The sequence below is a fragment of the Nothobranchius furzeri genome, chromosome 16, assembly GCF_043380555.1.
Source record: "Nothobranchius furzeri strain GRZ-AD chromosome 16, NfurGRZ-RIMD1, whole genome shotgun sequence".
Classification (NCBI taxonomy): Eukaryota; Metazoa; Chordata; class Actinopteri; order Cyprinodontiformes; family Nothobranchiidae; genus Nothobranchius; species Nothobranchius furzeri.
The window spans coordinates 610,636-636,996 of record NC_091756.1 but is presented as its reverse complement, the minus strand read 5'-3'; the positions used below and the strand labels follow the sequence as shown (position 1 = coordinate 636,996).

Genomic DNA, 26,361 nt, shown 5'->3' with positions numbered 1-26,361 from the left:
AAGCACAGAGAGCCGCATCAGAAAGATGGAAGAGCCGCGGGTTGCCGACCCCTGGTATAACCTATAAAATGACATGTTGAGGACGCAAACTCAATACATCTCTTTTATTGTGAGGTAATAATTTCTCCGAGTTTTGCGGTTGCGGGCGGGAGTAGACATGCACACTGCAGGTGCGGGCGGTAATGGTCAGAAATTCAGCAGGAGCGGGATGAAGAAAACAGTCCCGCGCAGGGCTCTAGTTCAGAGTTCTTCTTTGGGTCTATTTGCTGCTTTGGTTCAAGACTCTGGATTCCTTCACTAAGGTCAACCAGACATTTGTTGATGGTTCTGACTTGCTTACCTGAACAGTGAACTTGACAGGTCTATGGCCAGGGCCTCCTCCCACATTCTCCGGATTGAAGACGCTGTCAGGCTGGCACATGAACGGAGGCTTCAGAACATATCCACAGAGGCCGTTCTGCCGAAACCTACCCTGGTTCAAGTCCATCTGCTCACCAGGTGTCTGGAAGTTCAGAGCAACTGCAGCAGACATGGCACACAGGTTTCATTAGGCAAGGCAGCTTTTTTTTATGGAGCACATTTCAAACACGGGCCATTCAACGTGCTTTACAATTAGCAGGAAATGGCCCAACAACAAACACGAGAACACAAATTAAAAATACACACAGATAAAATTATAATTTAGAGCTAAAAGGAAAAGACAGAATTAAGGTTGAGCAGTTACATCACAGATTAGAGTGGAGACGATGGAGCATAAGAAACAATTCATGTAAAGGTGATGAGTACATGAGGGTTTATATAAACAACTCTAGGGCTGGGGCACGTCTGAGGTCATGGAGAAGCGGAGTCCATATGTGAGCAGCGTAGTAACTAAATGCATCTCCACCATGTTTGGTTCTGACCCGAGGTTCTACCAGCTGATTGTTACCTAAGGATCTCAGAGCCCTGTTGGGTGTGTATACAGGAATGAGATCAGACATGTAGTTTGGTCCCATGCCATTGAGTGATTTATAAACCAGTAGGAGCACTTTGAGTCTGTTCTGTGGTTTACTGGTAACCAGTGTAGGATGTAAGAACAGGAGAGATGTGCTCCGGTCTCTTGGTTCTTGTTAAGACTCTAGCAGCAGCGTTCTGAACAAGCTGCAGCTGCTTCACAGCTTTTCTGGGAAGACCAGTTAGGAGACCATTGCAGCAGTCCAGCCGGCTAGAAATAAAAGCATGAATGAGTTTCTCTAAGTCTGGTCTGGACACGAGACCTCTGACTCCTGATGTTTGATGAAGGTGATAAAACGCTGATCTAGTTCTAGCCTTCATATGTCCAGAGAAGCTCAGGTCTGAGTCAATGATGACACCAAGATTTCTAACCTGGTCTCTGTCTTTATTCCCCTGGAGTCCAGCTGAGCAATAACATCCATCCTAACCTTCTTGTTGCCAGAGACCATAACTTCAGTCTTGTCTTTGTTTAGCTGAAGGACGTTCGACTGCATCCAGTCGTTTACTTGTTCTAGGCACTGACAGAGTGAGTCCAGTGGACGACAGTCACTAGGTGATAGGGCAATAAGTGACACAGACGGCTAACCTGCTTCACCAATAGACAGAGGAATGGGAGGAAGGTTTGTTCTGGAGGCGAGCAGCTTTGAGCTGTACCATTGTGTCTGATGGCTCATGAGGTGCCTTGCTATTCCAACTCGCTATGGAGGTGGGGCCTATCCCAAGACTTGGCTGCTTTTATAGCCCACAGCGGCAGTATAGTTGACACAAAATCACACCAGCACCTGGTAGCTCTTAGCAATGGCTGATTCAAATTCAGTGTAGTGTAGAATTTTAGCCTAAAGAGGAAAACACACTGCCGGTTTTATGTCAAACTATTAACTTTTAATTAAGATGCACTAAAATGCAAGAATAATGACTACACATGTCTATGTCATGAGCCGGGGTGAGTACTCCTCTCAACAACCTATCTTTGAGCGTGTTGCAGGAGAGGAAGTTTTCCAGCTGCACCTGGTCAGCAATTAGCGGGCCTCCTACATAAGGTGGATGGAGAACACAGCTCGATGCCGGATGATTACTACAGCTTGGTAGTTTCCAGCCCTCGTTGTGTCTTCTAGGTTTTTGAGACTAGTGTTTTTGTACTCTCGTGGTTGTGGATTTTTGTGATTACGTGCCTTCAGGTTTTTTCCTGACGCCTCCGGATACTGCTACGCCCCAGGATTCTTCACTCGTGCTCCATAGGATTCCCGGACTCTGTTCAGACACGTTCTCCGTTCACCCTGACCGACCCGCTCTCCTGCTCGCCTCATGCTCCCTCTCCTTGACCCCCCCACTTGGATATACCCTGGCTCTCAACCTGCCCCCTCACACCAGTGTTTCCCCCAACTCCCAGTAAATCTTTTCTCTGCACCTTCCTAGTTAAGACTTACCTCCCAGGACTCAACTGTTGATAGAGAAAACGTGTTTTTCGCTGACATTACTGCTTAAAATCATAGCTGCCTTATAAGAAACACCTGTTGATTCATTAAAATGGAAGTGTTATGCTTCGCCAGCTTTCCTGTCTCAACAGGGAGGACAACGACCTTCCTCAGACCACGCTGGTCTGTGCCTTGGGCAATAGAATTTTGACTGAATGCACCTGGTTTTGTATGAGGGAGTTGTGGCATTGTTTTTACTCCCTACATTTCCACCTGATCTCTACAGAGCAGTTTAGGAATGTGATGTGACGTGTTATGTGCGCTTGCTAATAAAAACCCTCAGAGAACGAATGTTCGCTGAGAGATCCTGTGAACCATGCTTGGGTGTGTATTCATTTCATCCCTCCACTTTGCAAAGTAGAATTGAACAATAACATTGCTCTAATCCTCTGTGCATTTGACTTCTCTTTAAGGTGACCTGGTTTTATTAAAAAATAACCCAACACCTGTGTTTGCTTTCCCCTCTCCAGATGCTGCATTCCCGTTCCCAATCCCAATGGACTTCCCAGTGCACCTTCAGTTTCCCCCCTTAAAATAAATATATTATTTTTCCCTCATTCGGTGTTCTGTTGTGATTCTGCATGTCTTCGGTTAGACTCATTCCCCAAACCTTGACAGAATCATCTGGCCAAACCACTAACCCCACAGACACAACCCTCACCGATCTCTCCCACAGGTTATGACAGCAGGAACAAACTCTGCCGCTGCTCATGGACCAGTTAAACGTGGCCAGCAGCCGCTACCAGCAGCTGGAGGCGCTGGTGCGGCAGATCCACGACCGGTTGTCCCAACAACAACCACAGACTTCCACAGCGGAACCTTCGTTAACCGCCTCGGCAGCTCCCGTTGCCCCCGGACCGGAAGTTACTGTTCCTACGGAAGTCACCCACTTCTGTTTGGCGGCATCCCCACCATCAGTCACTTCCAGCGGAGAGTTTGAGGACTGTCACAGCTTCCTACTTCAGTGCCATCTAGCTGTCGAATGCTCGCCTGGAGCTTTTACCGCTGACTCATTTAAGATCTTGAACGTGGTGGGTCTTCTTAGGGGAAAGGCTTTGAGATGGGCCGAAGCCAAGAGCCATTGTGACACCTTCCTAACTGGATCGTTTGAGTTTTTATTGGATTTTAAGCAAACTTTTGGAAATGTCTGTTACAGATATCAGTAAAAGGCTCTGGACTCTGTCGCAAGGAAAGGGGTTGGTGGCAGATATGTCTTTGGGGTTCTGCACACTGGTAGCGAGGACCTCCTGGAATGAGGATGCCTTAGTCGCTGTTTTTACAGAGGCCCTCAGTGATCCGGTCCTCGGGTTTAAGACACCCCTTGGTCACTTTGAGTATTTAGTAATGCCTTTTGGACTAACTAACGCAGCAGCAGTTTTTCTGACTCTGGTAAACTCTGTTTTGGGAGATTATATCAATAAGTTTGTGCCAGTCTACTTAGATGACTGTTACAGCCTGTCTAGGAGGGGCCAGGCCACAACATGAAGGTGGATTCCCATTTTCCACAGATCCCAAGTACCACACCACAGTCTGACTTATATACAAGGATTTTTATTAACAAGTTCTATATTAACTAAAAGCGAGGGAGGATAAATATAACTCAGGGTGAACCAAAGGCCAAAACAACAAAACACCCCTAACTTAAATAATCATGTTACCTACAAAATAAAATCACTGGGCGCATATGGGCAAGTTTGCCCTTCATCCCGGAGTAGGACGCACTGTGGCCCTCATTAAACGGACCTTCTGGTGGCCGTCGATGAACAGAGACGTTAAGAGTTACGTATCGGGGTGCCACACCTGCGCCCAGCAAAAGGGGGACCACCAATCACCGGCAGGATTATTAAATCCTTTACCCACTCCCTCTCGACTCTGGCCACATATTGCTCTGGACTTTGTGTGTGGGTTACCAGATTCCCATGGTTTCAACACGATACTCACCATTGTAGATCAGTTCTCTAAGGCATGTCATCTTATCCCCTTAAAGTCTCTCCCTTCTTCTCCAGTTACAGCACAACTCCTTATTAAGCACGTTTTCCTCCTGCATGGCATCCCCGAGGAGATCTTGTCTGATCGGGGTCCCCAGTTCGTATCAAAGGTGTGGAAGGAGTTTGCTGAGACACTAGGGGCTCGGGTCGCTCTCACCTTTGGATACCATCCCCAAACCAACAGTCAGTGTGAGCGGGTGAATCAAGAACTAGGAGCCACGCTGCGTTATGTTTGTTCAGCTCACCCATCCCCCTGGAGCTCTCATCTAGCCTGGGTGGAATATGCCCACAATAGCCACATCTCCACAGCCACAGGTCAGTCACCTTTTGAGTCTTCCATGGGTTGTCAACCCTCGCTATTTCCCCTGCAGCCGTTAACCTCTGTATTTTGCTGGTTGAATGGGGGAAATGCTGTTTGCCTAAAAGGTGGGTTGAAACATAACGTGTTGGAGGGGCTGACTGGGTACCGAAACTTCTAAACTGGTAGCTAGCAGAGGCTTCGGGGCTTCGCTGCACCACTGTGGTCAAAGATTTGCAAGGTAGCAACTGGGGAGAGGTTTGGTGAGTTTCGGTAACGAGCCCTTCCCTTTAACAGCACAGCGACAGTCCTGTGATTAGAGATCCGTAAATCTGCTGCTTCATCCTTGCGGAGGAAGCCCAGTGAGGTGGGCACCCAGCCCTTCCTTGTCTCTCAGCCAGAAACAGCTGCTACGTGCAGGCGGCAACAAGCTCCGGTCTTCCCAGGGGTCCGAGACGCGCCACGCGTCCACCTGGCTTCTGTGCTAGGTTTTAGTTGTGCTGCTCAACTGTGGAACTCTCTGAGGAAGTTTACAGAAACAACGCTGCTTTTTGAATTTTTTTTTTTGAAGTAACTTTATTGCATTTCTCTCGCTAAAAGCATCCAAAAAAACCTCTGTTTGCATGTAGCTCTCACTGAACTCCAACACTGTTGTGACCTCACGTAGGCGGACAGGGTGCCCGGCTCCAATCAGCAGTCTGAGGCTCTGCTTGTGACCTGTGACCAGCATGAACACAGCCTTGCATGGAAGCCAAGCAGCCATGCTTTCTGGCTACCCCGGAGCTCCTTTTTAGCTTCTTGGGTTAGCTAAGTTACCTAGTTGCTACATTGGCTCATTTGTTCCAACTGTAACAGCCCCATCCTCAGCTCTACCTCTTTTTCCGTTTTTGGATTGTCTGGGCGGGACAAGGCACGGTCAAAATATCAGTGGTGGGAACCTCCCATTTGGTGTCAAACCTGCCCCCACAGAGCTATGGGCGGGGTATATCTTATCCTTTTAAGCCCTTTTTACAAGACACACCATGCTGGCAATTGGGCGTAATATTACCGCAATGGTATGTCTATAAACGTGCAATGCTGGCATGGCATTGCACGAATTTTGCGGCATTCGTTCCCCCTCGCTTGGTAGTAATGTTGCGGTAATGGTCTGTCGTATGTGCTTTGGCGCAACAGAGGCAGATGTCATGATGGCGTGGGGAGTTATTGCTGAGCTCCGGCTGGCAAATTTATTGAAAATGAAAGTAAACACGGGCAATAAGGTTTGCTTTTTGAACAAAATCAGCTGACATGGCAAACTGGAACGCCGCAGCGCTCCACGAGCCTCTCTGTTAGAGCTGAAGCTCAGATCACCAGAGACTGCACAGGGACTGATGGGGACAGACACCTTTAGGAGCTGCTTGTTAAAAAAACTTAACGATCACGGCTTCAATCGTAATAAAAAGCAAGTTAAACGGAGATAAACGCAAGTCTGCGGCGGTGCTGAGTCCGCCCCATACCCCCTTTATGCCACCATCACCTAATCTTTTATAAAATTGCCACGATTGCGCCACATTACCGCCACGGTCTGATCTTATATACGACCAAAGGTTCCCTGATGCCGCCACGGCATTGCGGCAAATTGATGGCATTATTTTGTAAAAAGGACTTTATGTGTACCATACAGTACTGAAATACTTTGAGGGGCTAAACTAACCATTTCAATACTGTATGGGAGTAGTTAGTGTTGTTTTTTATGCTGTTTCTGTATTTCTTTCTGTTTCTTTTAAAGTCGTATTTGATTTTGTGTCACTTAGTCACCTACTTCATGTTCATTCTCTTTTATTGAGTATGGTCCAGTGGAGCAGGGCGGGCAGTGGGGAGGGGTTTTGTTGTTTGTTGTTCGCTTCAACCTCATTTTCCAAGAACGTCACTGCACCTTTAAGGGGACTGCACTTTGGCTGTCTTCATATGACGATAACAGAAAACCGTCATACCAATCTGACAGCCGGCGTTCCACATCTCCTGAGGGTTGTAGTTGGATGAACCAAGGCGCTGACTTGAGGGGTAGATCCTGCTCAGCTGGTGACTGTTGTGACGGATGAAATGCGTCCCTGTAGTGGTGGGACACAAGCTGTTAGTTCATTTAGTGTCGGGATGAGCAAGGCTAATGCTACTTTGTCCAAATAACAACCACACCTGAATCCTTGATGAGCCTGAGCGCAACGCTCTCAGGGAATGAAGACATGTCAGTCGCTGGACTTTTGGCAGAAAGCTCAAAGCTTTTAAAGGGAACACTGCGAGTGTAGACCACCAGCTCAGACAACTCTGGACTCCGTCTGGATACACCTGGCTGAAATCACAGACACCCATGACTTTACTCAGACAACCGCTCTTCATCCAGGACCGCTGTACGTGAAAATGCTTTGACAGTGAGCTGCTGGTGCTCGACCAACCTTGTCTTCCTCGTTTGTCTTGGGTTTTGCTTGCTTCTGACTGGCCTCCTCTTCCGAGGAGCTGAGGTCTGAGGAACTAGATGAGCATTGCTCCTGTGTCTTCCCCTTCTTCCCTTTCACCAGGATCCTACCCTTTAGATCCTGCACACCAAATCAACATTTCACATGATCTCGTTCCAGCTATGGGTTGTAGAATGACAGCAAAAAGAACTTTTCTTTGACAGACATATGAGAACAGAAAGAGCAGATGAACATCATTAGGTGTTGCTCCATGCTGGACCAATCAGTGGCTGGAATACAGCCACACAGACAGTACAGTAGCAGCAAGAGGCCACAACCATAGCTGTCTCCAGGGTAACCTCGTGATAACATAACGCGGACACACACAACTGAAATGTCTGTTCTGTTCTGTTGCACTTGATCGGAAATCTGTCCTGATCATGCGGTTTCAGACTTGGATCGGGCATTACGTTCCGATCCAAACTCGGATACAGGGTTCAAATTACAGGAGAGCTAAGGGGAACCTGGTTCTCCTAAAAGGTTGTCTGGCTCCCCTGAAGCCCTCAACTTAACACCCAGATCCTGTTTCTACCTATATTACACTATTTATGTGGACTCTCAGTGTAGCGGGGAGCAGAGACGCAAGCCAGGGGCGGAGCCAGAGCAGGGGCCCTGGCCACCCCTTGTGAGGTCCATGTGGCAGGGGTGAGGTAGTGCTCACTCTTCACCCCGCCACATGGACCCAAGGGATAAACCAGCAACCCTGCTCAATGGTACACTTTCCTCGCAGGGTCACACCCATTAGGACAGTGGGAGGGTTAAAGTGTTTCATGACATGTTCAGCTTCTGAAAATAAAATAATCATCAAATGTCAGTTAAAAGTACCAGAGAATGTCACAGACAGACAACAATAGGCATTTGTTTGAAACAAACGTACATCCACCCGTGTTTTCTCCTCAAAATTTAGCCTATCGTTGGTTTGTTGCTTTGCCCTTTGGGACAGTTCTCTTTTATTGTGGCCACTTGGTTGCACTAACTCTGTAAACTTTCTGTGAAGTACCTTTTCCAGCATTATTAGCATTCAGTTCAATTCAGTTCAATTCAATTCAATTCAATTCAAAAATACTTTATTAATCTCAGAGGGAAATTGATGCTGTAGTAGCTCAGAATAATAATAATAATCAAGTCATCAAAGAGTTGTTGTATATTACAGTGGCTGTTGGCAGGAAGGATCTCCAGTAGCGGTCAGTGTTGCAGCCAAACTGAAGAAGCCTCTGACTGAAGACACTCTTCCGTTGTCGGACAGTCTTGTGAAGAGAATGCTCAGGGTTGTCCATCATGTTCTTGATTCTCTGGAGAATCCTTCTTTGCATTATCTCCTCCAGCGGTTCCACAGTCGTCCCCAGAACAGAACCAGCCTTTTTTATTAGGCTGTTGAGCCTTTTCAGGTCCCTGCTTCTGATGCTGCTACCCCAACAGACGATGGCTGAAGAGATTACACTCTCAACAACAGACTTGTAGAAGATCTGCAGCATCTTGCTACAGACATTGAAGGACCTAAGCGTCCTCAAGAAGTGCAGTCTGCTGTGTCCCTTCTTGTAAACGGCTTCGCTGTTCTTTCTCCAGTCCAGTCTGTTGTCCAGGTGAACTCCAAGGTGTTTGTATTCCTCAACCACCTCCACTTCTTCTCCCATGATGGAAACAGTGTTTGACTCCACCCTGTTTCTTCTGAAGTCTAAAATCATCTCCTTTGTTTTGTTCACGTTCAAGGTCAGATGATTGTTTCCACACCATGCCACAAAGCGCTCCAGCAGCTCTCTGTACTCAGCTTCCTGTCCATCTCTGATACACCCGACAACTGCAGAGTCATCTGAGTATTTCTGTAGATGACAGGTCTCTGACTTGTACTGGAAGTCTGAGGTGTACAGGGTGAAAAGGAATGGTGAGAGTACAGTCCCCTGTGGTGCTCCAATGTTACTGATCGCCTGGTTTGATGTGCAGTTCTTCAGCCTCACAAACTGTGGTCTGTTTGTCAGGTAGTCTTTAATCCAGGCGATAGTTGAGGCCCCCACCTGTGTCTTCTGGAGTTTCTGGCAAAGTACATCAGGCTGGATTGTGTTAAATGCACTGGAGACATCAAAGAACATGACCCTGACAGTGCTGCCTGCTTTGTCCAGATGACAGTGGATTGGTTGAAGCAGCTGGATGACGGCATCTTCAACTCCAACTCCATGGTGATAAGCAAACTGCAGCGGGTCCCGATATGTTCTAGTTTGCTTATTCAGGTGAACCAACAAGAGTCTCTCCAGGACCTTCATGATGTGGGATGTCAGGGCAACCGGTCTGTAGTCATCATTGACTGATGCACGAGTTTTCTTTGGAAGAGGAACAAGGCAGGATGTCTTCCACAGGACTGGAACCTTCTCCGGGGCCAGGCTGAGGTTGAAGAGGTGCTGCACAATCCCACAGAGCTGCTCTGCACAGGCCTTCAGTACTCTGGGGCTGACACCATCTGGACCTGCAGCCTTGTTCCTGTTCAGTCTCTCCAGCTGCCTCTTCACCTGACTTCTAGAGACAGATAGGTGGGAGGGGGAGGTAAATGGGGCAGCAGCATCTCCTGACTTGGTTGAAGACAGATTTATAGAACCAGAAGAGTCCATGACTGCGTTGGAGGACAAAAGAGCTGGCGTGTGACAGGAAAATGTTGGATCAGAGGAGGATGGGATGTCTGATTGGCTGGGGACAGGCGAGGAGGATGCTGGGTTTGTTCCTGAACTGAACCTATTGAAGAACTTGTTCAGTTCAGTGGCTGTGTCCAGGCTGCCATCTGTGCAATCCTTCCTCTGCTTGAAGCCTGTGATCTTCTTCATCCCTGACCAGACATCTCTGATATTGTTCCTCTGTAGTTTGTTCTCCAGCTTCTTCCTGTATGCCTCCTTGCTGTCTCTGATCTTGATCTTCAGTTGCTTCTGTATACTCCTCAATAATTCCCTGTCTCCCTCCTTGAAGGCTCTTTTTTCTCATTTAGCAGATTCTTCAGTTCACTGGTGATCCAGGGTTTGTTATTAGCGAAGCATCTCACAGTTCTGGTGGGTATGATGTTGTCCACACAGAAGTTTATATAGTCAGTGACACATCCAGTCATGGCATTGATGTCCTCTTCATTTCCTTGGCAGATAGTCATCCAATCTGTGGTCTCAAAACAACCCTGCAGGGCTTCTTCAGACCATTTTCTCACAGTTCTTCTTGTCACAGGTTGCCTCTGAACAAGTGGTTTGTATTCTGAGCAGAGAAGAACAAGATTGTTATCTGATTGTCCCAGAGGAGGTCTTGTTTTGGACATGTATGCATTCTTTACATTTGCATAACACAAATCCAAGGTCTTGTTTTTTCTGGTGGAGCAGATGACAAACTGTTGAAATGTTGGAAGTGTAGCAGAGAGCAAGGCATGATTAAAATCACCAGATATAACCACAAATGCATTGGGGTGCTGGGTTTGTAGCTTAGCGACAACGGAACTGATGGCATCACATGCATTTTCAGCAATGGCTGAAGGTGGAATATAAACGGTTGCCAAGACAACACTGGTGAACTATCTTGGCAAATAATATGGGCGACAACTTACTGCCAAGAGTTCAACATCTGGGCTGCAGAGACGACATTTCACTGAAACATGACCTGGATGGCACCATCTGTTATTGACAAGCACTGCCACTCCACCTCCTTTTCTTTTCCTGCTCCTCTTCAGATCTCTGTCTGCTCGTACAGTCAGGAATCCTGGCAGAGAGATGCTGGAATCGGGGATATGGTCTTGCAGCCACGTCTCAGTGAAACACATAACACTGCACTGCCGATACTCTGGCTGAGTCCTTGAAAGGGCTTGGAGTTCATCCATCTTGTTAGCCAGTGATCTCACATTGCCCATTATGGTCGATGGAAGAGATGGTTTGAATTTCCTCTTTCTCTGTCTCCATTTTGCTCCCGCAATGCACTCACGCTTCTTGCGTTTTACCTCATTTGGGATTTGTGGCTTCAGTTGAGGTATTATTTCAGCCTTTCCAATGTTAATCAGCTGCTCCCGATTGTAAACCAGCTTGTTGCCATGGTTACGTATCTAACAAGTGCTCAGAAAGTGAAAAAATAGCAGTAAAAATCCTCTAAGCTTCACAGCACCAGAAACAGAAAAGTAAAAGGTCCAAAAAAAGCATGTGAAGAGAACAGTTTTTCTCTTTTTAGTCCTTGTTAGGCTCAATGAAACGAGTTATGTCACTATTTTACCTCTGGGGACGGCAGGTAGCAGGAATCCAGGCCTTTGAGGGGCTTAGTGACCAGCTTGTCACCCAGAATGGATCGCAGGTGTCGAGCCATCACCATCTGCTGCTCACGGGAGCAGTGGTTCTCCAGGGAAAGGATGAGAGGGTATGGAGATGCCTGAGGGAGAGCAATAAGGTGAACAGCGCTACCTCTAGGTGAACCCTATTCTGGCAGATTTGAGCAAAAGTACAAAATTAAAGTCCATTTTCACTCCAACCACTGAAAAACAAACCAGAATAATGAATTACAACAAGATGCTGCCACCAAAATGCTAATACTGATTCATTTACCTCTTTCTGTAGTGCAGACTTTTGAAACACCCCCATAGAAGAATGTATGGCAAGCCTGTTTATCTGATATTAATCAGACAGGACTGGCAAAGGGAACGGTCATGCATGTCTATAAGAGGGATTTAGACTCAGAGAACATACTCACTTTAAAAGCGTACTCATTGATTGTCTCAATAACGTCCACAAAGTCCACTTTGGAGGTGAATGTGTGACCGTGATAGATGACAGGTTCACCTTTATCACCATCCCAGCAGTCAAGCTCTACACAACGACAGCCCTGATTCAAAGCTCTAGAAGAGAAGTAATCAGTCAGATGCTTTGAAGCAGCAAGGCTGAATGTGTGACACAGACCAGCTACAATCAGAAGCATTTCCCTAGAAAATGTGGTTAGCTGGTTTGACTGCTTGAACTGAGAGTCCTTGGCGGAAAGGAAGCAGGTGTGTAGCTAGCTCAGCTTTAGATCTGTAAAAGTTTGCAGGTGAGACGGCTTGGTTAGAGGTGTGGTGGAGATGCCGTCCTGCTCCTGAATCAATCAATCAATCAATCAAATTTTATTTGTAGAGCACCTTCCACAATGTTATCGGAAGCCCAAGGTGCTGAACAGCCTCATCATAAGAAAAACATTCCCAGTACCTGGGCATAAAAGCAAGATAAAAACATAAAATCATAAAATATCAAGCAAACACTATTAAAAATAAAGAGAGATAATGGAATAAGACTAATTGATCAAAAAGAAATGGTGGACAAAATAAAATCAAGCATCTGGGTTAAAAAGAAGAAGAATTAAAACCATAATGTCAGGGCAATACAAAGAACCCTAGCGCTAAAACGCAATCAGATAAAAATGAGTCTTTAAACGAGACTTAAGACGTGAAGGGATGGTGCCTGCCTAATGCTCAGTGGCAATTCGTTCCACAGAGTTGGAGCCAGAACAGAACAAGCACGACTACCCCTCGATCGATATTTCGACCGGGGGACCACCAGAAGTTCCTGCTAGGCTGAGCGAAGAGACCGAGATGGAGCATACCTGAACCAAACATATACCTCCCCTTGTGAAACACACACACAGTTAAATGCCAGTGTTGGCTCATATTAAAGTGTTGAGACTTTGGTGTAGCCTTTGTCATAAATAACAACACTTCAGTGTAAAAGTGGAGAATTGGGATTGTTAAATCTCCAGGTACAACACCAGGAAGTGACTTTTTATCATCTGGGTAACTGACAAAGATCCCTTCTGAAGGAATCTCATGGACGCCATTTTCTACTCCACGTTTGGTGCGTGAAGCGGTGAAACACGTAACAGCTTTATTTTTAGCGTCTGTAAAAACTGTTTCCGTCAGAATGTGCCTATGCTGTATTTTAGTTGAGGTTTCGCTGCTGAAAATGTAATTTAATGCATTACTGTTTACACCATTCAAACTACAGTGATCCTATCTCTGGTTCCGTAGGTTTTTCATTAGTTCCTCCTACAATGTTTTTGCCATTTCAGCAAATTTGATATCAAAATGTCCAGCTGATTCCAGCCATTAATTTTGGTATCAATATCTTTCTCTGCAAGTTTCTGATCCATTGAAATGTATGGAGAATCTTTACTTTTTCACAAAATCCTTTCAGCCATTTGAACTACTTTTCCGTACTTTGACCTAGAGACTTCATTCAAAGTTTACAGCAGTCACAACAGATTAAGTTATTATCGCATGACTCTGCTTCTTGATATCTTTTACCATTTTTCTAAAATCACAGTTTAAGGTTTAAGTCTGATTAGTGGTTGTTTAGAAAATTTCATGACAATTATAATGGAAAAGTATGGGAGGGTCGAGCCTCCTTTGCTCCATTTCATGCTGTGTCCTGGGAGAACCATTATGTCTGCTCAAAATTACTTCAGCTTCAAATGCCCACTTCATTTAACTACTTTCACCAAAGAACCTACCTACCTGCCTACCAACCAACCAACCTGCCAACGTACCTACCAACCATAAAACAACCAGCCATATTCCAGCCAGAATTGACAATGCTTCAAGAACCCAAAGAAGTTCAGTTGCCTTCATTTGAACCATTTTAGCTTAACTAAGTGTTAATTCTTAACTTTCAAATTTGCTGTGCATGATCCCTTTAAGGTTAGGGTTAGGGTTACTGTTGTAGGGTTATGACATGGCTCTACTTACCGTATGTATGGCTCTATGCTGCTGTTACCAGTCACCTGGTCCTTGGTAAGGTAGGTGTTGTGGGAGGAGGAGATAAAGTAGTGTGCCAGTGGGTGTTTCATGTCTTGGTAAACCAGTGCATGTTCCGGGTCAAACACACTGTTCTCCCTAGACAGCATGTACATGGTGAAACCGTTGGGGGTCATGAACTGGTTTCTCTTGGCTGAATAAGGCAAAAGGCACAAATACACGACAATAAAAGCTGGTCCTTAAATGACCAAAGAAGCTTTAGTAGTCATTCTCAGAAAAACACATTGTTAGGATAGGGTTGGGAGTGCAGTAGAGTTAGGGGTAGGGTAGGATCAGTTTGGGTTAAGTGTAGTAGAGAAGGGTAGAGTTATTGGGCTTTTTGATAAAAACAGAACCAGGACTGGCACAGTGCTGGTGCCAGAGTTAGTGCTTAGCCAGTATTTTAAAATAACTTGCTCTTTTTCCAGAGTTATATCTGTAGTTATGCTGCTATAGGCTTAGAATGCTAGGGGACATACTGGACGGACCTGTTCCCGGTGAGAGTTGGACTCCGCCAGGGCTGCCCTTTGTCACCGGTTCTGTTCATTACCTTTGTGGACAGAGTTTCTAGACGCAGCCGTGGTGTGGAGTGTGTCGAGTTTGGTGGCAGGAGAATCTAGTCTCTGCTTTTAGCAGATGATGTGGTCCTCCTAGCTTCATCCAGCTCTGACCTTCAGCTCTTGCTGGGTAGGTTTGCGGCCGAGTGTGAAGCGGCTGGGATGAGGATCAGCACCTCCAAATCTGAGAACATGGTTCTCGACCGGAAAAGGGTGGCTTGCCACCTCCGGGTCGGGGGAGAGGTCCTACCTCAAGTGGAGGAGTTTAAGTATCTCGGGGTCTTGTTCACGAGTGAGGGTAGGAAGGATCGGGAGATCGACAGGCGGATTGGTTCGGCGTCTGCAGCGATGCGGACGCTGAGCCGATCTGTCGTGGTGAAGAGGGAGATGAGCCAGAAAGCCAGGCTCTCGATTTACCGGTCGATCTACGTCCCAATCCTCACCTATGGTCATGAGCTTTGGGTAATGACCGAAAGAACGAGATCACGGATACAAGCGGCCGAAATGAGTTTCCTCCGTAGGGTGGCCGGACTCAGCCTTAGAGATAAGGTGAGGAGCTCGGACATTTGGGAGGGACTCGGAGTAGAACCGCTGCTCCTCCGGATCGAAAGGAGCCAGTTGAGGTGGTTTGGGCATCTGGTCAGGATGCCTCCTGGACGCCTCCCCGGGGAGGTGTTTCGGGCATGTCCTGCCGGCAGGAGGCCCCCGGGTCGACCCAGGACACGTTGGAGAGGTTACATCTCCAATCTGGTCCGGGAACGCCTTGGGGTCCTGCCGGAGGAGCTGGTGGAGGTGGCCGGGGAGACAACGGTCTGGAGCTCCCTAGTTGGGATGCTGCCCCCGCGACCCGGATCCGGATAAGCGGAGGAAGAGGACGAAGATGAGAATCAAACATCAGACATAGTTATTACTGTAAACTAAAGCTTTTAATACAAAAATGCATTTTAATTGTTCAAATGTCACTGTGTGATATGAAACAAAACCCAAATCAACTAAAATTTATAATTACTAATAGAAAACACCTGCAAAGGGTTCCTGAGCCTTTAAATAGTCTCTCTGTCTAGTTGAATGACTGAAATAAATTTGACTTTGCACCAGATTCTAATTTTTCCAGTTTCACTTGTTTGTATAATTGGGAGTTTTTATTAGCATTTCTACTCATAATGTAGTAAAAACACATAAATGAATAATAATCCTTCAAAATGACAGTAGAACAGGCACAAATATGATGTAGGACTTAAGTGTACTAACTTTTAACACCAGAGCAGGCGTGGCATATTCTGAGAATGATCAGGAACACTAACTGGTTCCAGTTGGATGACTGGAGGATGATGGGATGATAAAAGATCATGGCGAGGAAATAATGATCTGACGAACAGGTGAGCGGACCTTCCTTACATGGGAAGTCCTGATGTCACGTTAAGAAGGGGATGCTGCAGACCCGCAGATTCACGTCTGCAGCAGCGAATCTGGTGTGATCTCCAGCCTGATCACCACTTCCTCGTTCCTCGCTGCCCCTGATGCACTTAAGCATCCGCCCCTTAGCTGATGACAGCTTCAACACACCTGCTGCTTAATGATAGTAATGCATGTGATGTTTAGACAGAGACTCGTCTCAGAAACGTATAACTCCCCGACAGAATTGTTTAGAAAATCATCAGAAAAGTTTCAGAGTGTTTCTGTTTTAACTTAAACTTCTGTTTTCAACTTTAAGACACGTTGTTTGTGATTGTTTACAGAGTAGTGAGAACACGGAGCGTTCTCCCAGCGGCAGCCAGGTGCCTCTCGTTTGTCTGACTACTTTCATAAACTACTGTTAGGGCACAGAATTATTCTGTCTGGTGCTTTCAGCGCTGCACAGATGTTACGTAAATGTTAAAAATATAGCTTACCGCAACTTTTGTAAAGTTCCCGTTGCCACCGGGCAGCCGCAGCAGAGACGATCTCTGAAAAATGTCCGCGACACGGACTCCGTTGTTGTCTGGAAGTGTTTTTTTCAAGTTAAGAAAAGAGGCGGACGTGTTTCCTAAATCCTGCATCAGTCCAAGCAAGGCAACTTCTTTCTGTTTTTATTACGTTTTAGTAGCCAGTAGGACTGTGCATTGTTGTGTGCGTCAGTGATATTCTGTCTACGAGGAATTCGTGCAATGACAAAGGTTCCGCCGTGCTCGAAATGCAAGCTGCGATTAAATGATTGAATTCTTTTTTTACGCGTTATTTTCTTCTAATTAATTAATCATAATTTACGCATTAAAGTCCCGGCCCTAATATATATATATATATATATATATATATATATATATATATATTGATAGATATATATATATATATATTACCATCACAGAAACCAATGAGCTGACATACACTACAGCAGCAGTGATCCTTGAGAGTCTTAGTTGTTAGAGCAAGCAGTGGCGGTTTTACCATTAGGCATAGGTCAACAGCAGCCTGGGGCCCCATTATGTTGGGGGCCCCCCAGTCCTGACTGCTGGCACCCCTCTGTTAATGCCACAATGGAGTATTCCTTTAAGACGTCGTTGCACAAACAGGAAGCGATTGGTAGTCATTCCAGTCCAATCCAGTTGCAGGCAGTAATGCACCAAATTGTTGTTTGCCAAGTGCCATAAGACCACAAATAAGAAGAAGGAGAGAAAGCGGAAGAAGTAGAAGAGAGGCAGGAGCGTTCGTAACAAACTCGAAGCCGTAGTCAAAACATTAAGCATGAAATGGGAGTTATCCTAGTGGCTCCAATAAGAGAAGGAATCAGCTTGCCTTTAAATAGCTTTTATCTTCACTTCCTAAAGTGACGTCATTTTTTAATGTAAACATCAAAAGGAAGCAGAAAGGAAAGACACTGGAAAATGTTTAAAGGGAGGAAAACAGACCAAAATGGAAAATAGAAAAAAAAAAGGCAAAAGCACAGGAGCCCTGACAGGAAGAATAAAGCAGAGCAAATATTGAAGGCACTCAAAGGGAGAGAAAGACAGGGAAAACGAGGAGGACCAATAAAAAGGGAAAATAACTCATGTCAGAAGAGGGGAGAGTTTCACAAATCCAGTTAAAGATAAGATTGTCGAGAATTTTGGGTAAGGGGGCCCATGTCTGTGTTCGCCTTGGGCCCCCAAATTGCTAAATCTGCCACTGAGTCCAGGAGCAACCATGAGAAACAATACCCACTAGGGGTGGGCCAGTACGCCCCTGTGTATTCGAATGTGTCGGTACGCCCCTGTCGGTGCGGTACGCACTTTCGTACCAAGTTTCTACTCTAATTGCGTTGCACATTTACCTACAGCATGCTAACTAAACACATAGTGGAGCGCCGCAGAAGTCATGGCAAGCGACTCGGGAGAGGAAGAGCTCGAATATCCACGGTTGTCATTAAAGTCTCCTGTATGGGAACACAACGGCTTCCCCGTGAGATATGTAGCAATGAACACATGTATGCCCACAATGCCAAGCTAGCAAATGCTACCTTGGCATACCAGCGTCCTCTGTCCCCAGCGAGAGGCTTTTTTCTACTGCTGGAGATGTCGTAACAGCCAACACATCTGCCCTTTCTGCAGACAATGCGGACTAATTTCTGGCAAAAAACATGAAGGATGAGTGAACCTAGAAAGGCAACAAGCTGGAACTCCTGATGTTGCAGAATGTTTTTGTTAACTATTTCAATCGTAATAATTCCGTTTGTTCCTTCATTTACACATAAGTTCTTCAAAAAAACCAGCACAATAATCATCTAAATAAATATTTAAACTTGCACATATTTATTTTTATCTTATTTTTTCTCAGACTATATGTTAAAAAAGAGATTACAAGAATAGTTGCACTTTAAAAAGTCTTAAAGTTTTGCTTGTATGCACAAAATAATTCTTTATTTCAGTGGTTAAGCCAGCTCTTTCAGTTGTTTATTTGTAAAGAGCAAGTCAAATGTTGATGCTGCATTTTTCCAATAATATTGAAACCAGTATGTATTTTTATGTAAAACATCATACATGTGAATTTTCATTTACTGGGGATATCTCGCAGAATGTAAAGCAAGTAAATGTTCAACTTAAATGTAAATAAAGAATTTACTGTTTACACAAAAGGAAAGCGTTTTTAATTTATTTACTGTACCGAACCGTAATATTAAGCCAAGATATGTACCGAACCGGGATGTCAGGCGTACCGGCACACCCCTAATACCCACCATAGAAGAGAAGATTGGAGACCAAAATCAAGGCAGCATGAGGAGGGGCTTACTGCCCTGAGTGCCATGATGACCCCGATGACCACAGGCGCCACTGATGTCTCCACTCTCTAGGATTTCCCAAGTTCTTCTTTGAGGCCCTGGTATTCCTTTAGTTTCTCGTGTTCCTTTTCATGATGTAGCCATCCCTTGGTATTGCCACATCAGGAACTTTTAGTCTCAACCACCTTAGGGGGTGTTGCCCACTTTGACCTTTTATATATATATATATATATATATATATATATATATATATATATATATATATATATATATATATATATATATATAGAGTAGTATAGATTGAAAAGCAGGACAGAGTAGGGAATTAGGTACAGTTAGAGAAAGGTTGTGATTAACAGTAGGTAAGATAGGCTAGGGTTAAGATAAGGTTAGTGAATGGTTAGGGGGAGAATTGGTTTGACCATACAACATAGATTTGGTTATGGTAAGGTTAGGGGTAGATAAGGTGGGACTAAGTACTGTACCCCACTCATTGAGCTCATAGGTGAGTATGAGGCTTTGAGCATGTGTGAGTGAAGAATCTTCCCCCTGGTCCTTGAGGAAATCCCTCAGGTCCACAGTGGTGAGCACGCAGCCGTTTGCAGAGTAGTGAATGAATATGGCGTCCAGTTCTGGTCTCCGAAGCAACTCTCTGCAGAATATTTCAATTTCTTCATGATCCAGATGACCATCAGCTGACTGATCACATTTCTGTCATTCAGACAAAGATTATGTTACTTTTTGTTTATGCGTTCATGTTGACCTAACAGTCAAGATCTCTCAGCGTGTGCTACTCTACCTGAAAAAGAGTGCGAGCATACTGATCACTCAGGTCAACGTTAATCATCTGCAGCAGCTTTTGGACCTCTTCATAACTCATCTTGTTATCGTGATTCTGGTCAGCCTTACTCAGATAAGTACGAATCCAAGTAACACAAAATCGTTAGGGAAGCAACATTTAGAAATTGACTATCTGGGTTTGCAGCTCACAACTAATATTCATACCAGTTCTGTCTCCATTTCATTCTGGACCTGTACTTCTCCCCAGCAGTAGCTGCATTAGTATTCTGCTGAGCAGTGGTGGCCTCATGGAGGGGCCATCGGCACTTAGACATTCTCCCTCTCCTGATGATAACGTTTTACTCTCGTTGACATTGCACATGCTACTACTAGTTTACCTGTTGAATTAATTATAGATTCACTAAGATAAGTACAATAAAGTTGATCTCTTACTAAATAGGGTTAGGAAACTTTTTACTGATTGGCTAAATGAACTGAACACTATTGGTATGTTTACTGTGTGATGCGCCTTAACACAACTCCTGTCCTGATTAGGCATTTCATAATTAAACCAAATTCTGATTGATCTAGTAGATCAATGGATCTAAATGGAGAGAAGTCAACAGATGCAGGTTAGGTTTGTTTTAGCAACAGCTTTAATGAAACTGTCACTGAGAACTGAAGTGTCTCTAACACCCCTTGTCCCAAAAACCATGACATTTCTGAAGGAATTAAAGATCATTGTTACCAAGCCGTGGAAGGATATTGGTCAAGTTTATCCTTTTGGTTCATGTTCTTCAGCCTCTCCTGCAGGGTGTGAATGCCACGGACCCAGTGCCGAGCCTCTTCCTGGCTTTCACAGAGCAGATCCAGGCTCTTGCGAGACCCTTTGAAGACCACTGTTAAACACTGGTCCTCAGGAACTGAGCCAGCCATGCGCCGTAGTGTCTCTGACTGGCAGCCCTCTTGAATGCACTCCACATCCATAACATTGACTAGATGATAGACAGAAGGTGTAAGAGAACAGCACAGGTAAGAATTATTGTGTGATTTTTCATAAATAATTTCAAAACAAAGATATGGGAAGTATTATAAAACATTTTAGAATCCACAGGTTTATCTCAGTTTTGGCTGTCTTTAAAAGAATCTCTGGCTCAAGATGTTCCCAATTTTGCACCTGGCTCTCAGAGTGCAGACGTACTCGTGGTTCCTAAGGTAAAACAGGACTCAGAGCTTTCATTTCTCCAGCTACTCGCTGATGGAACCAACTTCCAGTTTTCATACATTGGGCAGAAACCCCGTCAGACCCTTCTCCTGATTGAGACCGGGAAATCTGGTGGCTTGTGGTGTAGTGTTTGCACCAGAAGATTCTGTCACCCACCGAGTCCTTGTGCGATCTGTTTTTATTGATTTGATGACAATGCCTACATGAACCGCACTGGAAAGTCCCATGTGATGAGGGACAGGAGATGAGATGTAGTGTTTCCTCCAAGGTAGGGGCTTTCCTGACTGCAAAGCAGGGAGGTTCAGAGAAGATTGGTGCAAGAGAACGACCACTGCAAAAGATGTGCTAATTCTGCCTTATGACTGTTTATAATGTTGTTACACGTTGTGCTGAACTGTAGAACAACAGTCTACCCACTGGGTGAAAATCATTTGGTAAAAACCATAGACATATAATCCTGGAGAAAACCCTCTAAAGATGGCAATGAGGCCAAATGGGTGGTTCCAACTAGAGGGCTGCATCGGGACTGGCTCCCGCCGGACCCAACACAAATCTTGCGGGGGCGGGCGGTGTGAATTTTGCTGTGGGCGGGAACGGTCGGCTAAAAGAAACAGTGCGGGATCGGGATGAGTATGATGGAGTCGGGAACTGATGTTGAAAAGAAGCTGAAACAAGGTCTTTATGACACAAACACCGAAGCGAGGCCAGTCAGACATCTGGAGGAGTTTCTCCGATTGTGTTAATATTTCTCATTCAGGTCTCTGTTAGAGAAGCGACCTCGATGACTGCCTGATTACAGAGGAGAAGAGAATATGAAACGGCCTTGATTTCATTAACCCTTTAAACCCCACACAGCAGCTCCTTTGTGTTTTATTTTTTTAAGAATTCTATAGTTTAATATAGCGAGGAGTTATCTGAAATCACATACGCCGAGGCGTCACCGGTGATCCTGGTGACGCCTCGGCGTTAAAGGGTTAAAAACTAAATGAAAACAAAGTGCGTCAATCCTGACCGATGTGTTAAAAGAGGTGCAGGACCCGATCTATTTGTTTTTCCCTCATTTAGCGTCACGGAGATGACGGCACACTGGCTCTGGTGTTAATCAAGTTAAATTTGATCTCTTTCCAACAATTTTCACAAGAAAACAGAACAGTTAAAAGCAGGGCTTGTGTTGACCGGACAGTTCCCGTATTTAACCGTTTATTTTGACGGAGAAAGAATAGAAAGAATTACCCCGACGCATGCAGACGAACTGACATTTTACTCTACGCACATCGCAGATGTAGCTAAACCACCCAAGAAAAGAGTCAGCGCGTACATAAGGAGCACAGCGAGCTGAGGATGTGGAGAGGGGCTTGGAGCGCGTCGCAGAACCAGAGCGCATGCAGGAAGATTCCTTCCACTGAAGCGAGTGTTTTCCAAACCCGGTCTCTCAGAGAGACTTGTCACTTAGAAAATGTTCCCTGATGATGAAACTTTGGCTGAATAGCGCTTGTTCCTGTCTCCAATGTGGCGACACATCCAGGATCTGAGGAGAATCCCAGAATCTCACATCCTCGTCAGCTCAGAAAGCACCTATGATTACGCACAAGCATGACGCGTCAACCCGGTCTCACAGTAAGACCGGGTTGGACCTGTTCAGGTTTACACAGACAATCTTTAGAATTAGCTTACAGATGTAAAATTAATTCAGTAAAATATAAAGCATTTTATTTAAATATCCATTCATTATTTTACAAGCACAGAGAGCCGCATCAGATGGATGGAAGAGCCGCGGGTTGCCGACCCCTGGTATAACCTATAAAATGACATGTTGAGGACACAAACTCAGTACATCTCTTTTATTGTGAGGTAATAATTTCTGTGAGTTTTGCGGTTGCGGGCGGGAGTAGACATGCACGCTGCAGGTGCGGGCGGGAGTGGACATGCACGCTGCAGGTGCGGGCGGGAGTGGACATGCACGCTGCAGGTGCGGGCGGGAGTGGACATGCACGCTGCAGGTGCGGGCGGTAATGGTCAGAAATTCAGCGGGAGCGGGCGGGAGCGGGCTGAAGAAAACAGTCCCACGCAGGGCTCTAGTTCCAACCATCGCCATTTTGGCCATGTCACACGTCTCATCACATCCAGACAATCCAAAAATAGGAAAAGAGGTGGAGCTGTGAAGGTGGGAGCAAACGATTGACACCCAAAAACTTTGAACCAATGTAGCTACGAGCTAACACAAGGTGCTTCACAAGAACAAAAATAAAAAAATAACAAAAAATGTTTAATGATTACAAAATATCATAAATTAATGAAAATTAAAATAGTGATTAAAAATGTAAGGAAAGGTAAAGAGAAAACAAATAAGAACCAGTGGATCAGAGGAAAAGTGGAATTGGTAGAAAGGGTGAATAAGTTCATGCTCCGCTCCACGGCCGCGGTCGCAGATCAGCAGGAAATTAGCAACATGCAGACCTGAAGCTAACAGAGGTTTCCGGGCGCTCTTAGCAACAAAAGCTGCGGCGTTCCCGTGGTCTTTCTCAGACAGCTCCACCGGCGGCGACCAGCACGACTACAGTCTTGCCCTGGAAGACGGGAGCGGGCTGCCTGCGTCTAGCAGCTGTTCCTGGCTGGGAGACAGAGGAAGCTACCTCCGAGAGAATGAAGGGAAGCATTTTTGCAAATCTCTGATAACAGCGCTGACACTGCTAAAGGGAGAGAAACATTACCGAAATTCTGCAAACCTCCCTTCTGCAACGGCGGCCTCGCGAAGCCCAGACGCCTCTGCTTGCCTTGGTTATCCTACTTAGCTCCAGTTTCGTTAGCCAGCCCGCCCTACCAACACATTATATTTAACCTATCTTTGGCCAAGCAGTGTTATGTTAAATGCACAGCATTTCCCCCATTCAACCCTAACCCTAAAGGACAGAAATAAAAATTTCTTACTGATGAAAATGAGGCAGACTTCTTGCATGATCTCTTGGTGGAATCAGTACCACATCTTGCCCTCTTTGTCCAAGTAAATGTCATGATTACACAGCAGATGCAGCCCAATAAAGTGGCCAGTGAGTGTATATTTCAACTGCTCTATCTACAACACTTCCACCATCCTCACTCTGAATACTTTGCAGATATTTGTTCCTGGTTCGCTTCCAACTTACTGAAGCTGAATTCTGACAAACAGGCGCGCTGCAAGCTTTTCAAAAGTGTGGGGGATGTTGTCTGTGGATGTCATCAGCGGTGAAACTCAACCTCAATCCAGTAACGGGTCCGCTTCACAGTAACAACGTCCTTCCAAAAACATGCTTAATATTCACCCATGTATAAACCGCACACACATGCAGAACGGGAAGAGCTGATCTTCCAAACAACAGAACCCGAGTTTCCTCCATCAACATTCAACAATAAGCTGTTAAATCAAAAGGATGTAAAAAGACACTAAACACACATTTAGAGAAAAACACACAGCAGCGACAATCCAATATCCTATCCACAGAATCCGCCGTTTAAATGAAACCCACTTTTAATCGTTCAGGAAAATGTGCTCTCAAATCACGGATAGGAACTCTGGGTTTTCATGAGCTGTACGCCAAAATCACCAATATTAGAAACAATAAAAGGCTTGAACTACTTCAGTTGTGTGTAATGAATCTAATATATATGAAAGTCTAATGTTTATCAGTACATTACACACAATAATGAACTTTTTCACAATATGCTAATTTTGGGAGAAGGACCTGTGTATATGCGTGAGTGTGAAGCTGAAATGATAAAATACCCAATAAAGAAGCAGGTGCTTTCCCCGGTGTTCCCCTGTAACACAAGACTCTCTGTAGATCCTACACTGTCAAACATTTTCGTGTTAATGGTAAACTCTGCTAGATTTGAATAAACCTGTCAGAAAGCTGTTTGTTGCAGGCAGGACTCAAGCTCATGTATCCAGGAAGAAAGCAGGTAAACTGCATTCGGTCTTTTATCTTACTCAGGTGAGGTGCAGGCAGCAACAATACAGACGTCCGCACGAAATGCTCAAACAGAAAAAACCCTACACATAACAGAGGAGCCAGCAAAAGCTAGCGAACTGAACAGAGTATAAATGAAGCTGATGAAGCCACCAGGAAGTGCTGCACCTTTAGCAAACGATTCCCCCTACAAATTCCAGTCGTCACCAACGACGTCACCAAGCGCGTTGCGTAGCTTACGGAAGCAGGAAACATGGCATCTAAGCAGCACAAATGCTTGAAAGTTTGATTACATTTTACAAGAAAGTATAACAATGGGGTTACTTGCAATAATTGCAAAGTAGATAGTTCATCCAAACTTATTTAGCCGCGCACCCCCTTCTATGTCCCGACCATGTCAACGCCCAAACCCCCCCCCCCCCCCCCCACACATCAGGGCATGGCTCTATATATATATATATATATATATATATATATCAGATGTCAATCTGATTTTAAAAAAAATTCCCCATCACTTTCATTTTTTAAATAGTAATTAATAAACATTCGATACCATTACAATTTCCTTTGATTTAATTTTAAATAAACATTTAGAGTGCCCAGGTAGCACATAAACAATGCAATTTAACGGTTTTCTTAAAGTAGGAACGTTTAACCTGTGCGGCCAGAGCGCTCTCCTTCCTTCTGCTCTGCGTAAACCTGAGCTGGTCACCTACTTGTGCGTAATCAAATGTCTATAGGGGACAAGATATAGCCATGAGGTTCACTTTTACCTCAGACCGACTCATTGCTGTTTTATGGTGAGGCTGAATCTGCGATCCGCTGCCACGCGGACTGGAATAACAAATGCTGCAGTAACATGAGATGTGGTCAGGTTCATGAGGAGTCACTGGCTGGAGCGGACCCGACTCATCCCAGAAGCTAATATCTTAATTTGACCTTGAATGAAAAATAACCTCTTAAAAGTTTTTATCACGGTGGAGGCAGCGTTCATTTCTGCCTTCAGTCTGACGGCGCGCCGGAGTTAAAGCAGCGTGTGCGCTTATTGAATCCGTGTGTGTGTGCGCGCGCGGCACAGCCGCTCGAGTCACCGCGTCTCGTTATCGGCGCTATTTAAACTTCTGCCCAGCCCAGATGTGCTCACTTGTGCACCCGTGAGCCGTGGTTCCGCTGGAACGCGTCTGACCTCTGACAGACGCACTCTGAACTTCAGATCTTCAGCGCGCTGTTAATAGCCTGAATGGGAATCATTTCTTGTTATTTAGTTACATCCACAATGTTCTGTGTGTGAGGTTTACAACGTCAGAACACCTGCATGAGACAGGTGTTAATTACTATCTGCCAGAATGACTCGCCACCTTCAGATTCCTCCAACACCGTTAAAAATGATCAAATACTGAACATATCAGCGTGCGCAGGCCAGAGTGCTGAAGCTCGGCGCATTGTTATTATGAAGCTAGGACACATGCGGAGGACACGCGCGCGCTCGCAAAAATATACTTGTCTTCAATTACATTTATTGTGCCTGCTTACGTTTTCTTTGGCCCGCCCACACATGAGTTTCTACAATAATGGTGACATATGACAGACTTCTCTGGGCTCCGCAGCCATTCCACTTTTC

General features: G+C 45.2%; 1 protein-coding gene across 1 annotated transcript in view; it reads right to left on the bottom strand.

Annotated features, from left to right (window-relative positions):
• Nucleotides 1–26,361, bottom strand: part of plcd3b (phospholipase C, delta 3b) — a 47,001-nt gene that overhangs the window by 3,146 nt on the left and 17,494 nt on the right. The window contains exons 4-13 of the mRNA XM_015974824.3: nt 20,338–20,566; nt 19,591–19,720; nt 19,277–19,502; nt 13,956–14,157; nt 11,936–12,080; nt 11,465–11,617; nt 7,187–7,327; nt 6,930–7,083; nt 6,728–6,844; nt 341–519 (exon numbers count right to left, since the gene is read on the bottom strand). Coding sequence (XP_015830310.3) covers nt 341–519; nt 6,728–6,844; nt 6,930–7,083; nt 7,187–7,327; nt 11,465–11,617; nt 11,936–12,080; nt 13,956–14,157; nt 19,277–19,502; nt 19,591–19,720; nt 20,338–20,566 — 1,676 coding nt within the window. The remainder of the gene's footprint in view (nt 1–340; nt 520–6,727; nt 6,845–6,929; nt 7,084–7,186; nt 7,328–11,464; nt 11,618–11,935; nt 12,081–13,955; nt 14,158–19,276; nt 19,503–19,590; nt 19,721–20,337; nt 20,567–26,361) is intronic.